The 22,043-nt window shown below is 43.8% G+C and overlaps 1 protein-coding gene across 22 annotated transcripts in view; it reads left to right on the top strand.

The window, feature by feature from the left end:
* ABLIM1 (actin binding LIM protein 1) overlaps window positions 1-22,043 on the top strand; it is a 297,962-nt gene that overhangs the window by 216,745 nt on the left and 59,174 nt on the right. For 11 of the 22 annotated variants that reach the window (XM_040361545.1, XM_040361549.1, XM_040361538.1 and 8 more), the window contains 3 exons: window positions 230-265; window positions 4,452-4,581; window positions 9,865-9,984. In XM_040361545.1, coding sequence (XP_040217479.1) covers window positions 230-265; window positions 4,452-4,581; window positions 9,865-9,984 — 286 coding nt within the window. The remainder of the gene's footprint in view (window positions 1-229; window positions 266-4,451; window positions 4,582-9,864; window positions 9,985-22,043) is intronic. The other 11 variants (XM_040361556.1, XM_040361559.1, XM_040361544.1 and 8 more) reach the window with 1 other exon arrangement.

Genomic DNA, 22,043 nt, shown 5'->3' on the forward strand with positions numbered 1-22,043 from the left:
ACTTTCCTCTATTTTAGGGATATGTCCTGATTGGTTATCCTGTAGTAACACTTGGATCCAGAAGTCGGTCTCTTGCATGCTCCTTCACAATTAAACAAATAATTTTATTTCTGATCTGTAATGTAACATTTAGTTTCAGCTCTTCTCTTTTTCCCGCTTGGGGCCGATCATGTAATCTCTATGGCCGTGTTCGCTTCCTGATGTTGTATATTGTTTTTGTTTCTTGCAGTCTCCCAGGACCCTGTCCCCGACACCATCTGCGGAGGTGAGTCTTAAAATCTTTGAACCCAAACACTAAGGGCAGACTTGCGCCTTTGTGGCATGTTATGTCATGTGTTCATGTGCATTGCAGTAAGGCAGCCTGGAATGGGATACAAAGTGCCACAAAGTGAAAAGGATGAGAACACCAATAATGCGAGTCTAGTAAATTTTTACTGCATAGACCAGTAGGTCAAAAAAAATTAAGTTTTGGGGGGCTAAATACTCCCCTTCATCAGGGCTTAGATTCTGAAAGTAAATAGGGAGAATACAGCACAATAGGATGTAAAAGGAATGCCTGATGTACATCAATGCATAAGGCTGTACAACATAAATTGTGGGTGTATTTACATGCTCTGCAGGCACAGCCATAGCATACTGCCACCCACCGTAGTCAATAGCTGTACGCTAGCTGTAGCTAGCTTCCATACCGCGCCATAGGGAAATGATGGAACCCCTCGCCGAATCGGGTGGACGTTATATGACGTCCTGTGTTCCCGGCGATCTAGGGCGCCATCCATGTACACTTATATATCTGGAAAAGAGCCTGGTATTTTTTAAAATAACAGACTTGTTGGCCAGATCACCACATGAAAATAGAAGAAAGAAATGCTAAAAAGTGAAAACTAATGTAGCCATCACACATAGGAATTGGTAAGCTGCAATATAATACATTTTGCTTTTGGGGTTAATACTGCGCTAAAATTGTACACGGACACGAATCATTAGATACAGACAATCAGCTTTCAGGGATTTATGTCAGTGCGCAAGTTTACACAAGTACACCCTCAACAGCAAGTGTACAGTTATTTATTACTGTGTGCAGCTGCAGGGTCTTGGATGAGGGGGTACTACTGGTCCTCCTGTACAGGGCCCTGGCCACCAGGGGGGCACAGGCAGCCGGGGAGAATTGGATGTGGGCAGGGAGGGTGGTCGGTGTGTGTGGGGGGGGGGGGGTGTGCGCATATTAAAACTGATCCCCTGTATGGCTGTTTCTGCAGCAGCTGAAAGCCAAAAGGAGGGATAGGAGAAGAAGCTAGATTACGCTCCCTGTGCACCAAACGTTTCCCCCTGTTCTCCAGGCCCCCCGTGTGCTCTCCCACCCCTGCAGTGCTGCCAGCTTCCCTCCTCTCCTTCCTGCCAGAAGCTGCAACACACATAATAGGATCCTTCAAGATGGAGCGTGGGGAAAGGGTCTGATAAATGTAATCTTGAGCAGCGCCTTCCTTTCCTGAATGAACACAAGGAATGATCAGTACTGATCACTCACTGTATTAATTTATAACTGAAGCATTGGCTGTATGGGGCCCCCATGTCAGGTTGTCTGTATGGGGCCCTGTGATTTCTAACAGCAGCTTTGGGCAGCTGTATGCTGCAGCTTTGTCTCCTGGGTGGGAATATTCGCTTTAATTAAAGTTGTATGGCCTGATGAACCTCTGTGCATGACGCCTAAAACGATTAAATATGATCATTTGCATTGCCGGTCAGACAGACAAGTATTTTCCCTACTTATGGTCAGCATTTAAACCTGATGAAGGGGAGTGTTGAGCCCCTGAAACATGTTGGCCCCTTTCTTGTGACCTCCTGTCATGATAAAGATTTACTGGACTTGCATTATACTTTTGGTGTTCCCTCTCTATTCATATTCATTAGTCTACTTCGGGTCCCCCAAGGATACCCCTGCTAACAGAGAATTGCTTTAAAATTTTCAATTTAAAGTCTCATCCCACCTTTTTTGGGTCCAGCGCTTTACCAAAAAGTGGCACAACAGACCTTTTAATGGACCTGCGCTTCTTTTTTTCTAGGTTCGCATCCGTGCGTTGTGGTCGCAGGTGTGTTGTGTGCATTGATGTGTTGTGTGATTGATGCTCCTTATTGCATTTTTAAAAACATATCCATGCTGCGCTCCATACAACCAGCCAAGCTCAATCTCGGTGCCAACTCTTAGCTTATTTTTTATTGAGTGAAACGCGTTAGTGGGGGAGGTCAGGTGAATTGCCGGTGTACCAGGAATTTGTTTAATACAAACATGTGGTTGATGATTTGGAGTGAAGCTTTTTTTTTTTTCTATTTGAGATTTATGTTTTTGCACTGTTGGGGTTTTTTTTTGTTTTTTTTTAAGTCTATCTAAAGCCAAATTTCTTTTCGTTTTGAAAGTAGTATGGAGAGATTTAGGTTCTTTATTTGTACTAGTGACTATTGCCACAGAGACAGAAAGCGATGGGAAATTCGACATTTTACAGTTGTGTCCCCAGAACATTAATAGAGGGCAAATCTTCCAATAGGGACACCAGTTCTGGTGACAACTGTCTGCTGGTTATACACTAATACATTTTTGAATGTACGAACATTTGTATGAAAATTCTTAAGCCTCGCACACACGATCGGATTTTCCGACAACAAATGTGTGGTGGCGGGGTTTTGTCGGAAAATCCAACCATTTGCAAGCATCAAAACAGCATTAACAAAATCAAACATAAAATAAACCCTGGCCACTTTGGGCGTCTACCTTCCACACAGGAACCTATCTATGGAGTCTAGCACAGCCTACTGCTGGGTAGACACTGCTGGTTATACAGCAGAAAAACAATCTTCTTTTTGATTTTTATCACACAGAAAAATCAATCACCACCTCACCTCCTCAGAAGACTTTCAGCTACTGCTCTCCTTACTCACAAAGCCTCAGGATGTAGCAAATCAGTGGTAATCCTCTGGATTACTTGTAGAGGCCTTAATTGCCTCATTCTGAACAGCTGAAGTTTTCGAACGCCCTTTAAACCTTTTCTGGCTGCTTCTGCTGCCGACGCCTAATAACAATTGGTGTATTGTCTGAACAAGGCAGAAATGTATCTCCCGTCTGTGACAACACCCACAGATTTACCTGACTTCCTGTCACACTACGAAGTTTTGTGTATGTTGGCAGAAAAAGTTCTACCGTCTGTATGCAGAACAAGTTCACGGCCAATGCCCTTCGAACAAAATTCCAGGGCTGTCCGATGGAAATCCGATCGCGTGTGTGAGGCTTTATTTTCTCATCATTGCAGTTGAAAACAAATGTTGATTTGACTGCACTAATGATTAGAAAATTTAATAGAAATGAAAATGTTTTAATTTTACTGGTGTATGGCAAGTTTAAGAGAGTATCCCCTTTCATATTTGACAGGTTTCCTCCCACTTCCTGTTTTGTTTTTGGGACAGGAAGTGAAGAAAAAGTTGGGAGACAGACAGCGGTTCTAACAAATCCCTACTTTATCCAAAACTAAGAAAGAAGGACAAAGCTTAGTCCTTCAAGAAAAGGATGATAAGGGGGAGGTTTGGTCCAGAGAAACAATCCAGATGTTGGCTAGGGAATTTTTTCCCTTTTGGTCATGTAATAACCAGTTTATGTAAAACAATTAGTACCGATAGGGACTAGCAAAATTAGGAGATTTTATTTCGATCTAATTTCTGTGAAAATCAAATTTTGGTGAAATGTTGCCTTTTTGGTGATATGCATTGGAGTCTTCGGGAATGGTAAAATGTTGTTGTTGTTTTTTTTTTTTTTGGGGGGGGGGGGGGTTTACTTGGGCTTTTGGGTTGATTACAGTGGTGCAGTGAGTAGCACATTCGCCGAGCACCAAAAGGGTCGCTGGTTCGAATCACGGCCACGACACCATCTGCCTGGAGTTTGCATGTTCTCCCTGTGCCTGCTTGGGTTTCCTCCGGGTACTCCGGTTTCCTCCCACACTCCAAAGACATGCTGGTAGGTAAATTGGATCTTGTCCAAATTGGCCCAGTATATATATATATGTATATCTGTGTGTCCCAAACGTGTCAAGATCCTACGGGGTAAAATGACTGCACCAGCCAAGCAGACACTGGCTGGAAAAAGCGCCTAGAGGCGATTCAGTTCACATGTGTAGCGCTATACAAGTCATTCATTTATTCATTCATTCAGAGAGCAGGTTCTCTATTTTTCCGGCGGAAATTCCGACAGTTTTGCACAGTCAAAAGTCCGACCATGTTTACGCGGCATAAGAATTTAAAATACATGATTTTCTGGGCTTTTCATACAATTCTAGAAGGTTGTGACAGGGTCTCTTCAAACTGTGGCCAACTCTCTGGGTGATATCTTATGGGGGTTCTACAGGTTGTCACAAGTATGATTATTATATTTATCATTGGGGGTCACCGTGCTGTCTGTGTCATTGCAGGGCTACCAGGATGGACGGGAACGGATAATCCAGCGATCTACCAGTCAGGGATCCATCAACTCTCCAGTGTACAGCCGTCATAACTACACCCCCACCATCTCCCGCTCACCCCAGCACTTCCACAGACCCGGTAAGTACCAGGTGTGGAGCATGTCTGAGACTTTACATAGAAGGGGAAGGGAGGAATACAGTGCTGAAAAACCCTGGTGAGTGCAAACACTTTCAAGCTAGCGCCAAGACTTCGCCATCCTTGTCTTGTGTTCAGAGGACTTGGGCACAGAAGGAACCACGACTGTGTGGTCAATGGATAGACATATAAAAAATGGCAACAAAACAAAGGACAAAAAGTCCAAGATGCTTTCAATTGTTCGAAATTTTATCATATAAAAAATTCTGACACATTTCGGGGCAACAACACTCCCTTCATCGAGGCTACAAAACAGATATAAAACATAATAGCAATACATTCAAACTGATGTCCATAAATACATAAATATAAAACCAGATACTTAAAAAGATCGTGTAGTGTCAGTCAGGGGACAAATTCAGACCCAACAAAGATACCGATCGGGTCCAGATTTTCAAAAATGAATACTACAATCTGATTGGTCAATGCAGACAGCTCTGGTTTAAAGACAGCCAATCATAGTCAACCAGACGTGAGAATTTGCTGTACATTTTCTGGCAGGTTTTTGTCTCTGTGACCACTTTATAAAATTATTGATAAGGAACAGTGAGACGTTCGCACCCTAAACTCTGCTGGGCTCAGAATTCTCGAGTAAGACTTGGCTGCAGCTGAATCCTTGGCTGTACTCTCTGCTAAGCATAATTTGTATGCAAACAAGTGTAGAACATTACCCTGGGGATGATTGTAGGAACTCGGCAACCTTTTATGTAGCAGACGACCCCATGCCAACAAGTTGAACAAAGCACAAAGAAAGGTTTGAGTTTTCATACCTGTGTGTGGCCAAATGTGAAAGCTGAAAAAAAGCTGAACCAGGAAATATTAAGTGGCTGTGTGAAGCCCAGCGCAACGCAAATTTATTTTGGATAGAGCTGGGAAGGGTTAGAGATCCTGTTAGTTTTTTTTTTGGAAGATTTAAGTTTGCATGCTGTGACCACTTTGGGGAGATCTCCCCTCACTTCTTAACTCCATGATAGGACATGTTCTCCTCAAGATAGCATCAAGCGGCCAAAACACGTTGATGCTAAATAACACTTAAAGGGTAACTCCATGGGGGGAACAATTTAGCAAATAAAAAATATATATATATAGCGCATACAACTGCGAAACAAGTCATATTGTATCTGAATGTTTTTAAAATATACATTTCCTTTTCAATCTGCAGCTCTGTAATTTTCTGAAAATGCAATATGGCCACCTGGAGGTTTTCTGTACAAAGATGGTATACAGAACGCCCCCCAGAAACATCATTTCCTGCTTGTGTGATTGGCTCACTGATTTTCCCAGAAGTCTGCACTAATATACAAGTCAGATTTCAGGCATCCCCTGCAACAAAAGTTTTATTTTTTGGTGAGATACTCCCAATAGGAAATCACGTTTAAAGGGAAACAGGCCCAGCAGCTTTCCTCATTAGAGCCCTGCAGGTGAACAGCTCATTGATAATTATGAACCCACTCCCATTAGAGGGGCACAGAGGAACAAACAGGGATTTCTTCAGACTAACAAAGGGTAGAAATCTGCAACAAAGTTTGTTAAAATCCTTGTAATGTACATAGATCACCCACAGGGGACTGTTTATTTCTCAACAAAGGTGGAGTTATGTTTTAAGGCATGATAAATGGAACTCTTAGTTATACCAGCATGCCTCAAGTGCCACTTAGTCCATCTTAAAGTGTTACTAAATCCAGGATTAACAGGTATATTTTGGGGCTTATTGAACAGGTAAAATAAAATGTTTTCCATGGTGTATATAACGGGCTGAAAGGGAACAAATACAAGAAGTCCATTCCCAGGGTTTACATATTTATTTATTAGAGGTACTTATATTGCAATTTACACAGCGCTTTACATATACATTGTACATTCACATAAGTCTCTGCCCCAAGGAGCTTACAATCTAAGGCCCCTAACTCACATTCATACATACACATACTAGGGTCAATTTAGACAGCAGCCAACTAACCTACCCCCATGTCATTGGAGTGCAGGAGGAAACCCACACAGGCACAGGGAGAACTGTGACAGGTCCTTCTCCGCTCTGCACAGTGAGCGGAGACGGACCCAGTCCCGCTCTTCCTTATGGGGAAATTGGGTGAAAACGGACAGGCGATTGGTTTTCCAATCATATTCGATCCGCCTGATGGATGGAAAATAGGACTACCATCTGTCTGGATTTAGAGTGCAGGATCGGATGGCGGCGGATGTCGGTGGACATGTCACCACTGATATCCGCCACTCCGTAGGGGTAAATGGAGGGTCCGATCGGACCGCCCCGTGTGAAAAGGGCTTTACACTTACAAGGATAGTGTCTTATCTTATCTCCCTGATTCTCTCTCCTTTCCCTGTCATGGCAGCCTGTGAGCTTCTGCACTGTAAACCTTTTTTCATTGTAGCAAGTTGGAAATATTCTGACAACAAATATTCACAGCTAAATACATATGTGGGTGATACAGTATATAGGGTTTCTATTTACCTATAAAGTAGTATACATTCTCCAGGGATCCCCCCATCCTGCTCCGCTATAAAACTGGTGACACCACCACTCAGAGGTCATCAAATCAGCTCCTGTACACCCACCTGACTACCTCTTCCTCCTGCCCATGAGCTGCTAGGGCAGGCACTTTCACTGGAAGCCGTATATCATCTCTCAGCGATTGTGGCAACTCAATATTATGGCTGACTGCTATTATTCTGGCAGAAATAAAAAAAGTAATTTTATGATTGTCATTGAAATATGTACAGCGTGTTGTTCAGAACTGCCTAGAGTTTTGCTTTAAAGCAGACCTTGCAAAAATTGTAAAAAAAAATCTATTTTTATATAACTTAAATGTTCCCAAAGATTTGTAAAATATATGAATCCTACTTTTGTTATATTCTTGTACAAAAATTCTGTCCCCTTTCACTGCATTATGCTAATTGCAACTCGGTGGCATTGAGCCAGTGCAGACATAAAACATCTCGCGGTAGACTGTCCATGTAATGTGTAATAATCGTCCTCTCTTGTTTTGTGTGAAGGACATTTCATTAGGCTTAAAGCCCAACTTTGGGAAACTTTACTGTGATCCCTTGCAGTGGGGCTGTGCCTGCGCTGCAAGGGTTAACTCTTTATCTAGGTGAGAGGAGAAGCCCTTTTTACTTACCTGATCCTCGGTTCCCCCACGTTCTGGCGGTGGAGTGTCCCTTAGCATGTGTCCCTTAGCATCTTCACATCCAATCCAGGGCTTTTGACCAGCAGGGACAGGTCTAGCTGTGCAGAGAGCTGGAGGATCGGGTAAATAATAATCTTCTTTTCAAAGTCCCCCAGTCTTAAACGAGGAACTAACCTTTGCCGTGTGGGTGCAGCCCCACTGCAAGTGGTCATTTTAAAGTTTACTGGATTTGGGCTTCAAAAAGCAGTCATGGATATATGAGACCAGCCTAAGGCTAGAGCTACATGAGTGGTTTTCATTTTCTGCTACTTAGAGCTTTTCTTCACTATCTATTGATGGACACAGGAATCCAGAAACAGTCAAGTTATACTGCCACCTGCAGCAGGTTGGGACACTGGCATGCAGAAAAGTTATAAGCCAGCCCCTGTATAACCCCTCCGCTACCCAACGTGCCACAGCCTTTGGTGGTGGCCTCTATTCCTGCTCTGGATATCTCCCCTTGGCTGTGGCAGTGTCACTGTCTTTTTAGGGTTCTCCTCAACTGGCTCTGATCCAGGCATTGGTCCTTCAGGAACCTCTGTGTTTTTAGAGGGTTTATAATACCCTTGGACCTTTTTTTTTTTTTATTTTTTTTAATAGCTGTTGCTGACCCCTCAGTTGGACTGCTTTTGAATGTATTGACTGTTTGCAAACTCCTATGTCCCTAAAGGATGATGGAGAAAATAAGATTTTTTTACTAACCATAAATATTTTTCCTTCAAGTCCATTGAAGGCCACAGGTCCCACCCCTCTGTGTGATTTTTGCCTGGCCCTCTGTATGCTTTTAAAAAAAATGAGGCATGCTGGGTACAGGAGGCGTTATACAAGGGACTGGCTTACATCTCATCTGTTTGCCAGTTTCCCAATTAGTGATAAGCGAAGGTACGGGCCAAAGTCAGTTACTTCCAAACCCGCTGGTAGTTGTCACATGATAGCAGGCCACCGATCCAATCACCTGTGGCTGGTAATTCCCCACCCCGCAGCTCCACATAACAAAGGGGTGGAAATGTTGGCTGATGTTATTTTCCCAATGTGGCCACATGGCCATATTTGGACAATACCATTGACCAGATATGACCATGGTGCCATATTTGGTCAATGATGTCACCAGCATTCCCGCCTCTTTGCTATGGGTGGGAAATACCTGCAGGGTGTGAAATTCCCAGCCACAGCTGATTGGGCCAGTGGCCTGCTTTCATGTGACATCTACCAGCGAGTTTGGGAGGAACTGACTGTGGTCCATACCTTAGCTTATCACTAGTTGGGACACTGGCAAACAGAAGATTTGTACTTCGGCCCCCTGTATAACTCCTTTACCCAGCATGCCTCAGTTGTGTCCTAGCCAGCCAATAAAGACGTGGGGGTGGGGGAGCAGACTGTTCGGCCAAAACCTTAGTTCATTACTAGTCCCAGATTGTAAGCAGAAGTATAACCTGAATTCCTGTGTCCCTAAAAAGACTTGAAGGAAAAGATTTGACGATAAGTACAAAAATAAAGATATGAAAAAAGTGGAGCCTTTCAGAAAAAGATATTGTTGATGTATATTGTGATATGTCTGAACATGCAAACATGTTAAGTTACTGACAGGTTCCCCTTTAAATTTCTCAGTAGCACTATATTGAATCCCCCTTGTTTCTTAGCCCTGAGGCTTCTTAGATATGCCAGCTCCAGAATACACTCTTTCACGGGTAATGCAAGAAATATATAGACCCAGTATTAGAAATGGGACGTTTTCTACGAATATCATATATTTAACATGGTCACGGCGCAAGGTCTTCTTTAAAACTTTTCTTTGTCAGAGTTAACAAGGCTGCCGCTTTAACCCTTTTGTTCCTGTAATGTTTTAAGTTCTTTTCCTCCTCCAGGCTATAACTTTTTGCTTAATTTGAGAAAAGGTTTTGCGTCCTCCATATTCCTCCCGAATCTGTCTCTTATTTTGTTCTGTTCTCTGACCCTCCGTCTGTCTCTTTTCCTGTTCTTTTTTTTTTTTTGGTTTGTCCATAATCTCCCGGCTTTCTTACTACGTCCTGTAACTTTCCAGAGCTGTTGTGTACTGGTGTGCAGCGCTTCTCGTACACCCGCACCGGCAGCTTCAGCTCCACCCTCAGCGACTCCCGTCCCAACTCCCCTTTCAGACATCACACGATCCTCCATGTCAAAGGTAAGCGGACCGGTCACGCCAACGCCGGTAGCGTTATTGGCTTCTCCGGGCGGGAAACCAATAAGTTGGCTGTCCAGTGTCTGAGCTCGGAGGCCGCTCTCTTGCTGCACGCTTCACGGTGGCTGCACCGCTTGTAATGACAGCCTTTTGTGTGTGTTTCATTAACGGCATGCTTAAAGGGCCATTCCACCTAAACATGGGATTTTAGTAATGAGCGGCGTCTGATTGGCTGAGCTGCCCGCTGGCTTCTTATATCTCTTTTGAACTATAACGGCGAGAAGTCCTGATTTTGGTTCCAGGCTCTGTTGCCACCCACCTGTGTTCTAGCTCCTCTTTGTTACATTGTCCATAATATAAAATTGATAAAAAATCCAGTGGCCAGAGTGGGAACCCCTAATAATAGACACAGCAGGTGGGCGGAGCTGGGAACTCCAAGAGATATATGAAACAGCATCTATCCAGCATCTATTAAAAGCTGAAATGTCAGTTTAAAGGTGGAATGACCCTTTAATGGAAAAGTGTAAATCACAAATGAATTTAAAGGGCCAGTAATCCTAAAATCCAAATTGCCCTCCTGTAAAAAAAAAAGCATATGTTGCACAATTTCCTGTGCAAAATCTAGCATTGTATCTTCATGTGTTTCGTTGTTGTTTTTATTGGCTGAAATTGTGCAACTGCTGTGCACCTCCCCTTCTTAAAGGCATAATCCATTTTTTGAACCATGTTTTGTGTTATTATTATACTCATGTTTAGAGTGTAACCTGAAACATGGTCACATACCTCATCCCCAAACCCCCGTTTTCCTCTAGCTAAATTGCAGGGTTCAGCTTTCTGGTTTCTTTTGCCTTTCCCTTACCTAAATTGCAGGGTTCTGTATTCTGGTTTCTTTTGCCTTTCCCTTACCTAAATTGCAGGGTTCAGCATTCTGGTTTCTTTTGCCTTTCCCTTACCTAAATTGCAGGGTTCAGCATTCTGGTTTCTTTGACATTTAGCTCAATGTCATCCAGGCCAGAGATTGTTCAAAAAAATTGACTAGAAGTCTTGTCTGCCACTGTAGAAGATGGGATTTGTAGGGCAAATTTACACAGGCAGCCATGTGGATGTAAAAGTAGGTGGATGAGCCGCGGTTTTCCCCGTCACTTTCCCACTGACCACCAAGGTACAAATTAACATGGCCAGTGACCATTTAAGTAAACACTGTCCCGGATGCTGCATGGCAAGATGTAATGCAACAGGTCGCATTTGGCAAGCAGTACCATTATGGGATGCACCGAGTACTGACACTTTTTTTTTTTAGTACTTGTCGATACCAATTACCGAAACCTACCGCAACTGTTTTGTTTACACTTCAGCTTTTAGCAATGGTACAAAGCATTAATTCTTTTTTTCAACATTTTTCAACATTTAAATATATGTTGAATATTAATTAAAAAATAATGTCGAACAAAGCAAACAAACAAAAAAAAAGTTTATAAAATATAAAAAAGAAATAAAAAAATCTGCAGGAAAATAATGGAGGTGATTAATTAAGGCTGATTAAAGTAACTTAAGGGTTAGTAAGGGGTTAAAACATTTAATTAAAAAAATATATATTTATTTACTTGATAGGTTGCTTTAAACTGAATTCATCTGCAGAGGGAAGTTCATTCCTTTGATCTGTAGATGAAGAAACAGATCCAAAAAGAAAAAATGTTTCAGTGGTTGAGCAATGTTGTTGATAAACATGCTGCTTTTTATTTTTATTTTTATTTTGACAGCTCTAAATGCCGGGACTTCATTTATACTTCAGCTGTCAACAGGGGGACCCCACTGACAGCTGAATGAATGATTGGAACCGATAATTGACAGCTTTTTTTTTATATATAAACATTTCAGCTGTCAGTGGATGGAATCCCTATGACCACTAAAAGAACGGAGCCTGAAAGCATCGGTTTCAGGTATCGAAGCATTTGCACAAGTACCAGTATCGGTGCAACCCTAGTACCATTAACAAATGCAGCCCATTCAAGTAAAAAAGGCCCTGCCATAAATAAAAGATCCCCCTTTGGCTGAAAAAAATAAAAAATATCATCTGGTTATGCCCACCATCAGGTCACTATTGGATTACAGAATCTGCCTGTAGTGTCCTTTAATGCTGTACAAGGAAAATGAAGTCACCTATGTGGTAGAAATTCTACTCTACTCTAATTTCTCCAACCCTACAAAATGATGGTGCCATTTAGAATTACCGGTCCTTGATTCATAGAACACATTCATACTTCACATACTGATGTGGGATGTGAGATCACCTCTCTCGTTACACAGATATGGTTGTTGGTTTGCACATTTCTGCACCCTGCTCTGTTGCTTACTGTGTACTTAAAAAAAGAGACGTATATCTTTTATAGTTTGCTGGGCGTCTTTCTCCATGCAGTAGATGTTGTATAATAAACTTTGCAGTCTGAAGCCTTGGAACACTTTCCACAAATTTCTACCAATATTCTCCGAAAATGAGATTTTGGTTGCTGTTTGGAGTGTGTGCTTTCCTCTTATCCTGAATGATTGCTGTTGCCAGAATAATTATATTTACTGTCATCATATAGTAGTTATTATAATGTAAAATATTTAAATGTAATATTATATATTCATATTTAAATTATTTTTATTTATATATTGTATATATTTATTCTTAATAATTTAATTCATACTGGGAAGGCTTTCTACAAAATTTTGGAGCGTGTCTGTGGTAATTTGTAACCATTTGTAAGGTCAGGATCTGGATAAGAACACCTTGCTTGCAATCGGTTGTCCAATTCATCCCAAAGATGTTCAGTAGGGGTTAGGGCTCTGTGTAGGCCACTTGAGTTCCTCCACACCGAACTGGTCAAACCATGTCTTCATGGAGATGGAAATGGCATTCCCCAGACAAGGTACATAAAGACATGGATAAGCGAGTTTGGGGTGGAGGCCTGGCTCAAAGTCTCTGTTTTAATTAATCTCAAAGGTGTTCTATTGGGTTGAGGTTAGGACTCTGTGCAGTCCAGTCAAATTCCTCCACCCCAAACTCTCTCATCCATGGGCCATATTCTCAGTGAAGTTACGATGGAGTAAGTCAGGATACTCCATCGTAACTCCCTTTTTTGGCCAGTGTATCTATGCTCCTGATTCTCAGAATCATTTTTGCATAGATACACTTAAGATCCGCCATCTGTAAGTCACTTACACTGGCGGATCTTAAATGCAATGACGCCGGCCGCCGCTAGATGGCATTTACGTGAAGGAGTCATTTGCGTATGCAAATGATCCTTCTACGCCGATTCCCGAACGAGTTCGCGTCGCGTAACCGTCGCTAACGTCGTTTGCGTAAGCGGAAACATACTCCTGCTATATGAGGAGTAAGTTTCCGCAAGTCTCGCGTAGGCCATGTTACGGATGGCGTCGGGTCCCCGTCGTGTTTTTTCGTCGGGTACGTCGTTTACGTAAGTCGTTCTTGAATACGACTTTACGTCAATGACGCACACGTCGGCGTCATTGACGTTTTCCGCCGAGAACTGAAGCATGCGCACTGGGCTTTTTGCAGCCCGGCGCATGCCCAGTTCTTTAGCATCGGGGGCGCGCTTCATTTGAATAGAAGACGCCCCCTTGGAGATCCGCCAGGCTACGCCGGGACACTTACACTCCGCTGTCCCAACTTATGGAGCAAGTGTTTGGGGAATACAACACCTGCTCCAGTAAGTTGGGACAGCGGAGTGTAAGTGCCCTAAGCGCAGCAGGCGGATATTTAGAGAGAATATGGCCCCATGTCTTTATGTACCTTGTTTGGGGAATGCTATTTCCAGCTCCATGAAGACATGGTTTGACTAGTTTGGTGAGGAGGAACTCAAGTGGCCTACACAGAGCCCTAACCCCTACTGAACATCCTTGGGATAAATTGGACAATCGATTGCAAGCAAGGTGTTCTCATCCAGTTCCTGACCTTACAAATGGTTACAAAGTACCACAGACACTGTCCAAAATCTTGTAGAAAATCTTCCTAGAAGAGTGGAGGATGCTATAGCCACAAAGGAAGGGGGGGTCAACTGCTTTTTAATGGCCATGGCTTTGGAATGGATGTCTAACAAGCTTATATCAGTGTGATGGCCAACTGTCCACAAACAACTAACCATATAGAACACCTTAATATAAATCAAGGCTATTTTTGTTGTATATGTAATTTTTTATTTGTATACCTCTTTTTTAGCTCTGTAATACTATTCCACCCATAATGTGGTTATCCTATACTTGTTTTTCCCTAATATTTAAAAAATCTGGTTAATAATAAAGGGTATAAATTTACAATTGTCATCATTGTCTGTTATATAGTTTTGTAATACTGTTGGCCTCACATTGTGGTGGTGAGGGATACTTATAGAATTTTGCAACTGCACAAATGGTCAGGTTTCAATAAAGGTAGTTTGCTCTGAAATAGTTTTGTGGTTTGGAGTTCACTGCTTTGGAGTGGAATAGAAAGTTGACGGGCTTTGAGCATTTTAACAGAAAAACAAAATGTGGTGAGAAGACATACATTTTCCTACATGTTTCTCACTGTAATCGGTACACAAGGGTGCATATTGTCCATTATTCTTGAATTTAGGGTAAAGACCAATGGTTGTCATCTTACAAGAGGCAGGACATCACATAAGTTTAAATATATGTAATGCCAGTGAGGATTGCCAGAGACCGTAGACATACTCGAGGAAATGATGGTCAGAGATTAGAGTCATGCTACGGGTAAGCTTCGAGACTTATGCTGCGTACACACGCTCAGAATTTCAGACAACAAATGTTCAATGGGAGCTTGTTGTCGGAAATTCCGACCCTGTGTATGCACCATCGGACATTTGCCGTCGGAATTGCCGACAACAAAAATTTGAGAACTTGGAGTAAGCTGATAAATGTGAAATGTGAAAGATATATTTGGACATGTGAAAAGAGAAAATGTAATACAGAGATTTATAGAGAAAAAAAATTCAGAACTGGTTCTCAAATTTTCCAACAACAAAATCCATTCTCGTAAATTCCGATCGTCTGTAGACAATTCCGATGCACAAAATTCCACGCATGCTCTGAATCAAGTACGAGACAGAAGCACTCGGTCTGGTAAAACTAGCGTTCATAATAGAGATAGCGCATTCATCACGCTGTAATGGGCTGAAAGCACAAGGTTGAAAAGCGCAAATCGTCTCTCACCAAACTTCTACTAGCACGAGATTAGCAGAAGGAGACCAAAGGGTGGCGCAATTGGAATTCCCTTTTATAGTGTAGTCATACATGTTATACATAGAGGTAGACCGATATGGGTTTTTCTCTGGCCGATGCCGATATTTAGAAATCTGGGCGGCCGGTGGCCGATATATGATGCCGATTTTTGTGGCCGATATTTTAAGCCGATTTTTATTTTTTATTGGTGGCACTGGCTCGTGGCACTGGATGGCACTAATTGGCACTGGAAGGAAGATGGCACTAGCAAAAGGCACTTATTGGCACTGGCAGGTTGCACTGGATGGCACTGAAAGATGGTACTAGCAGGTGGCACTGATTGGCAGATGGCACTGGTTGATGGCACTGGCAGGTGGCACTGGGTGGCAATAGTTAGCACTGGTTGGCATTGGCAGGTGGCACTTATGGCTTTAGTTGGCACTGGTAGGTGGCACTGGATCGCACTGGAAGGTGGCACTAATTGGCACTGGTATTGGCACTGGCAGGTGGCATTGGCGGATGGCACTGATGGAAGGTGGCACTGGTATTGGCACTGGCAGGTGGCATTGGCACTGATGGAAGGTGGCACTAATTGGCACTGGATGGTGGCACTGGTATTGGCACTGGTAGGTGGCATTGGCAGATGGCACTGGATGGTGGCGCTGGTATTGTTACTGGCAGATGGCAAGTGGCACTGGTGCAAAAAAATGGTGTCACCCCCCCTCAGTACAGACCCCCTCTCCCTCCAGTATAGACACCCCCCCCTTCCCCCCGTAGTACAGACACCAGAGCGGTGTGTGTCCTACGAGCACGGGCCCCACCTCCTCTGTGGGCGTTAACAGAGGAGGGACGCCGCGCTGGGTGTACCAAGATGGCCGCGGCTCCGGAGCTAGGCCGAAGCCGCGGTCTTTCCTGATGCTGTGACCGCGGCGGCAATCCACGAATCCGCGGATTGCCGCCACGGTCACAGCATCAGGAAAGGCCGCGGCTCCGGCCTAGCTCCGGAGCCGTGGCATCGCTAGCGGGGATTGTAAAATATCGGCCCGATTTGGATAAAAATCGGCCAATGCCGATTTCTCCAAAACGGCCAAATATCGGCCGATATATCGGTCGACCTCTAGTTATACATGACCACATTCTTGCCGATCGGAATTTCGGACAACATTTGTGTGACCCTGTCTATGTAAGACAAGTTTGAGCCAACATCCGTCAGAAAAAAATCAACGGTTTTGTTGTCGGAATGTCCGATCATGTGTACGCGGCATAAGAATTTGCTTCAGAAGATAGTGAGTGGGGACATGTTACATGAGCCGAGTACAGATCACTGCTATCACTATTAAAAAGGAACGTCACTCCTGTTTTTTAAAAATGGTCGGGCTTCGTATCCTATTTTGGATGTGAAAGCCAGCTGTGACTTCCTGAAGGCTTATAGCCAGCTCCCCACTATGCACATGTGTGGGACCAGGCCAAGCTTAAGTAATTCTTACCTACCAGAAACATACCCAAATCCACTGCCATGCTCAAGACTCGCCTCACCTGTATATGGACAACCTGGGTGCCGTCCACTGTAGTCCGTCTCCACTCCCCATCAGAAATACAAAAAAATGTATCAGCCGCACTCCACTTTTAACTCCTCTTGCCACATTTATTAGTTATCAACAAAATGACTACATGCACCAATGTCTCCACTTGGGAACCAATTTTCCTTGATACGTTTCACCACTCCTGGCTTTCTCACAAGGATAAGTGATATCCTTGTGAGCAAGCCAGGAGTGGTGAAACGCATCAAGAATGGTTGGTTCCCAAGTGGAGACATTGGTGCATGTAGTCATTTTGTTGATAAGTAATAAATATGCCAAGATTTGCTAAAAAAGGAGTGTGGCTGATACATTTTTTCATAATTCCTGGCGAGAATTGCAGAAGTGGGAGAAAGTACCTGTCACAAAAAAAATAGCCGCTCCCAGGCAAAAAAAAAAAACACACCATAATTGTTAGAGTGGGGAGGAGGCCTTTGACTTTTGTAGGTCTGCTTTAAAGACTGTTGGGGTCTAAGAGCCACACACCAACACCATAGGGCCACAGGTTGGGCATCAGGGGAATAGACCCTTAAGAAAAAACCAAGGGCCCATTTACACTATTGTGTTGTGGTAACGTGTGGTAAAACACATTTTTTTCTGTGCCTTACTGCAACACACAAGAAATCATGGGTTCACTGCGGTATACCGGGTTGTCAAAAATAGTGCAGGCGCGGTTTCTGGTGGATTAAAAGGCATTGACAGTATGTTTAGAAACAGTGGCCTTAACGCAACACATACACATGTGATAAAAGGGCCCCTAGTGAATAGGCCCTCAAATTTTAAAGTGGAAACTGTGGCCCAGATTCTCCAGATACGCCGTCGTAACTCTGAGTTTGAGGCGTCGTATCTATGCGCCTGATTCTTAGAATCAGTTACGCATAGATTTGTCTTAGATCCGACCGGGGTAAGAGACGTCGTATCTAAGTTGCATATTTACGCTGGTCGCTAGGTGGCGCTTTCGTCGATTTACGTGTCGAATATGGTAATGAGCTAGATACGCCGAGTCTCAAGACGTACGTGCGTCCGGCGCATTTTTTTACGTCGTTTGCGTAAGGCTTTTGTCGGCGTATAGTTACCCCTGATCTATGAGGCATAGATGAGGCGTACCAATGTTAGGTATGGACGTCGGAACAGCGTAAAATTTTTCAGCGCAAGTTCTTTGAGAATACGGGACATGCCGCTCTAAGTTACGGCGGCGTAGTGTATCTCAGAGGCGCTATGCCCGCCCGCCTGAAAGATAGGCGATTCTACGTGAATCTGGGCCTGTTAGTGCAAGATTTTCAGCAATGATGTGTATGTAATGGATCGGCAATGTCCTAATCTGATCCGGTAGAAAGGTTGCACTGCATAGGTCAGAACTTAGAGCAGATGTTCAATGACATGCTGGAATCTTTTAGGGACTTGTATTAAAATGTATAGAAACGTTTTTATTTAGTTTTGAATACAGTGGCAAGTCGTCAGAACCCTTGTCAGGTTTTCATTGCTTGATAATTCTTCCAGGTAGTGAGGAGAGCTGGATTGCTCAATGAGTATCTAAAGGTTTAAACATTTTTGTATTGGAGTCAACTGGAAGCTCTATTTGTACCTTGGACCTTAGAAAAGCATTAATATATACGATAAGGAAAATAAGTGAACTCCACGTATAAAAGTCCAGAATATTATTTTATTTAGAATTGTGAAGGAAAATAAATGCTTTTTGGAGTTATAAAAGATCAACGCATTTCAGAGGTTATCAAAAGACCCTTCTTAAAGCGGAGGTTCACACAAAATGTCAACCTCTGCTTTTTTGATCCCTCTGAGACAGGTATTTGCACCACTTCCGGGTTCTGACTCCCGCGGGAGTCCAGCCTCGTGACGTCAAACCCCCCCCCCCCCCCACGCTGTCTTCTGGGAAACACTGTTCCCAGGAGAGAGCGGGGACCAGTGATGGCGCGCCGCGATCCTCGCGCGGTAGGGAATCGGGCAGTGAAGCTGATCCCCTCACTGAGGATGGCGGCGGAGGCAGCCGAGGACTGATCGATTGCTCAGCCTCGTCTGCTGACATCGCGGGCGAGCTGGACAGGTAAGTGTCCATTTTTTAAAAGTCAGCAGCTGCAGTATTTGGAGCTGCTGGCTTTTTTTTAAAAAAAATGGGCGCACCTTCGCTTTAAAGACTAAAAAAGGATACAAAGTCTGAAATCTGGACCAGACATTAGTATCAAAGGCATGGGTAAGTAATTGCTCATATGTCCATTGGAAGCCTTGTGTCTTGCTTGAACCCCTCCCAGTGCCCTTTAGGTGGGTATTAACGCTGAAAGCAGAGACAGCATCCCCATCAAATGATCACTGTGGTTGGCTCTCAGAGCAATCACATGATCGGGAGCCTCGTCCGTCTGGTTTCTGATCAGAGACCAGACGCTGTCAGCGATTTCTCAGAATACAACCTAGGACCCACATAGACGTATAAGTACGACGACTGAGCATTAAAGGAGAAGTATAGCCAAAGCTTGTTTAGCTGTACTTCTATGGATCACAGGAGTGAATTCATTTTGCACTCCTGTGACCCATTCTTAGCGAAGTCAGCTGAAGTCCGCTCTCTGCTGACGTCACAGAAATCAGTCCATCAGTCATCCTGACAATGGGAGTCTGGATCCGCCAGGTGCCTGAACCGACACCACCATCTCAACCTCTCAGCGAGCCGCTGAGAGACCGAGCTGGCCACTTAATGCCCCTCCACAGCCCAGCTCTCCAATGAATGAGGAGGAGCCAGAGCGAAGAGCTGCTGATTGACAGTCAGCAGCTCTCTGCTTGGGGAACTGTCAGAACCGAGTGATCGGTGGTGTTTGATGGCTCGATTCTCAGTGTAGAGGTGCTGGGGGACAGATGCAGCATTGGACCGATGCTGCATCCACCTAGGTAAGTATAATTGGGGGAGGGGGGAATCCTTTACTTATCTTCTAAGGCCCATCCGCCCTGCTGACGCATATACACAGTATTACCAAAAGTATTGGGACATCTGCCTTTACTCACACATGAACTTTAATGGCATCCCGTCCGTAGGGTTCAATATTGAGTTGGCCCACCCTTTGCAGCTATAACAGCTTCAACTCTTCTGGGAAGGCTGTCCACAAGGTTTAGGAGTGTGTCTATGGGAATGTTTGACCATTCTTCCAGAAGCGCATTTGTGAGGTCAGACACTGATGTGAATGAGAAGTCCTGGCTCGCAGTCTTTGCTCTAATTTATCGAAAGGTTTTCTATCGGGTTGAGATCAGTATTCTGTGCAGGCCAGTCAACTCGCTCATCCATGTCTTTATAGACCTTGCTTTGTGCACTGGTGCGCAGTCATGTTGGAATAGGAAGGGGCCATCCCCAAAGTGTTGCCACAAAGTCGGGAGCATGAAATTGTCCAAAATGTCTTGGTATGCTGACACCTTTTAGAGTTCCCTTCACTGGAACTAAGGGGCAAGTCTTACCCTGAAAAACAACCCCACACTATAATCCCCCCTCCATCAAATGATTTGGACCAGTGCACAAAGCAAGGTCCATAAAACATGGATGTATGAGTGTGGAGGAACCTTACTGGCCTTGACTTGAGTCCTGACCTCAACCCGATAGAACACCTTTGGGATTAATAGAGATTGTGAGCCAGGATTTCTCATCCAGAGCAGTGTCTGACCTCACAAATGTACTACTGGAAGAATGGTCAAACATTCCCATAGACACACTCCTAAACCTTGTGGACAGCCTTCCCAGAAGAGTTGAAGCTGCTATAGCTGCAAAGGGTGGGCCAACTCAATATTGAACCCCTACGGACTAAGACTGGGATGCCATTAAAGTTCACGTGTGTGTAAAGGCTGGTGTCCCAATACTTTTTGTAACCTAGTTTATGTGTTATGGTGGTGAGCAAAAGCTTTTCTATAAACTAAAGCGAGACATATGGCTCCCAATGGAACAAATAGGAATAGACTTTTTCAGTCCTGAAGAAAGAGGACTTTCATAACTCGAGAAACATGTCGGATTTTCCTTAGCTATCTTAAATAAAATACCATTAAGGACTTTTCCACTTAAAGTGGTGCTTTATGTTTATTCCTGTATTTATTTTTTTGTTGTGGTCGGTGTCCTTCCCTCTCTATTGGTCCGTCGCCATTGGCACCAGGACTAAAAGTGAAGGAAAATCCAAAATTGAGTTGTCACCAAAACCGGAATAGATGGGTAATCTTCCAAGAAGGACACTTGTTTTGATGACACCTAACAGGGGAATTCTCTCAATTTTGACCTCCATGATTAAGCCCTGTGGGTGGGGTGAAATGCATTGGGGCGTGGCCTGGGTTGAGTTGGCTGAAGTCGCCCTGCTGATTCACCTTTTGGGCTGGTTTGGTGTTTCTCCCATATATCCAGTATACTCAAGTTTGAGTGATTTCATCTCACTTCTTATCTTTTCTATAAGACAGGAAGTGAAGAAAGATCTCTCCAATGGGACAGAGATGAAAGCAAACCTGACAGACTTGCAATGTATAGCCATTCCCTATGCCAGATACATTGAAAAAAAAGTCTTTAGATATACTGGGCCAGATTCAGAAAAGAGATACGACGGCGTATCTCTGAGTGGGGTCGGTCGTATCTATGCGCCTGATTCAGAGAATCCGTTACGCATAGATATCCTTAAGATCCGACAGGTGTAAGTGTCTTACACCGTCGTATCTTAGGCTGCATTTTCTGGCTGGCCGCTAGGTAGCGCTTCCGTTTGTTTACGCGAGGAATATGCAAATTACTATTTACGTCGATTCAGAAACTAACGACCGCCCTGCGCTTTTTTTTTACGTCGTTTGCGTTCGGCTTTTTCTGGCGTAACGTTACCCCTGCTATATGAGGGGTATGTGCGGTGTATCCTATGTTAAGTATGGCCGTCGTTCCCGGGCCGAGTTTTCAAATTTGTAAGTCGTTCGCGAATACGGCTGGACGTAATTTACGTTCACGTCGCGGCGGATTTTCAAACATGCGCACTGGGATGTTTTCACGAACGGCGCATGCGCCGTTCAAAAATAACGGAAAAAACGCGGGGTCAAGCCAAATTTAAATAAAACACGCCCCCCACATCGCCATTTGAATTAGGCGGACTTATGCCGGCCCACATACGTTACGCCGCCGTAACTTAGGGCGCAAGTTCTTTCTGAATACGGAACTTGCGCCCAAAGTTACTAAGATACGTTACGCCGGCCGGACAGATACACCATTGTATCTGCATCCGGCCCACTGTAATTTTCTCATTGGGGTTGTGCTTGTTT

Source organism: Rana temporaria, chromosome 8 (genome assembly GCF_905171775.1).
Source record: "Rana temporaria chromosome 8, aRanTem1.1, whole genome shotgun sequence".
NCBI classification, from domain to species: domain Eukaryota; kingdom Metazoa; phylum Chordata; class Amphibia; order Anura; family Ranidae; genus Rana; species Rana temporaria.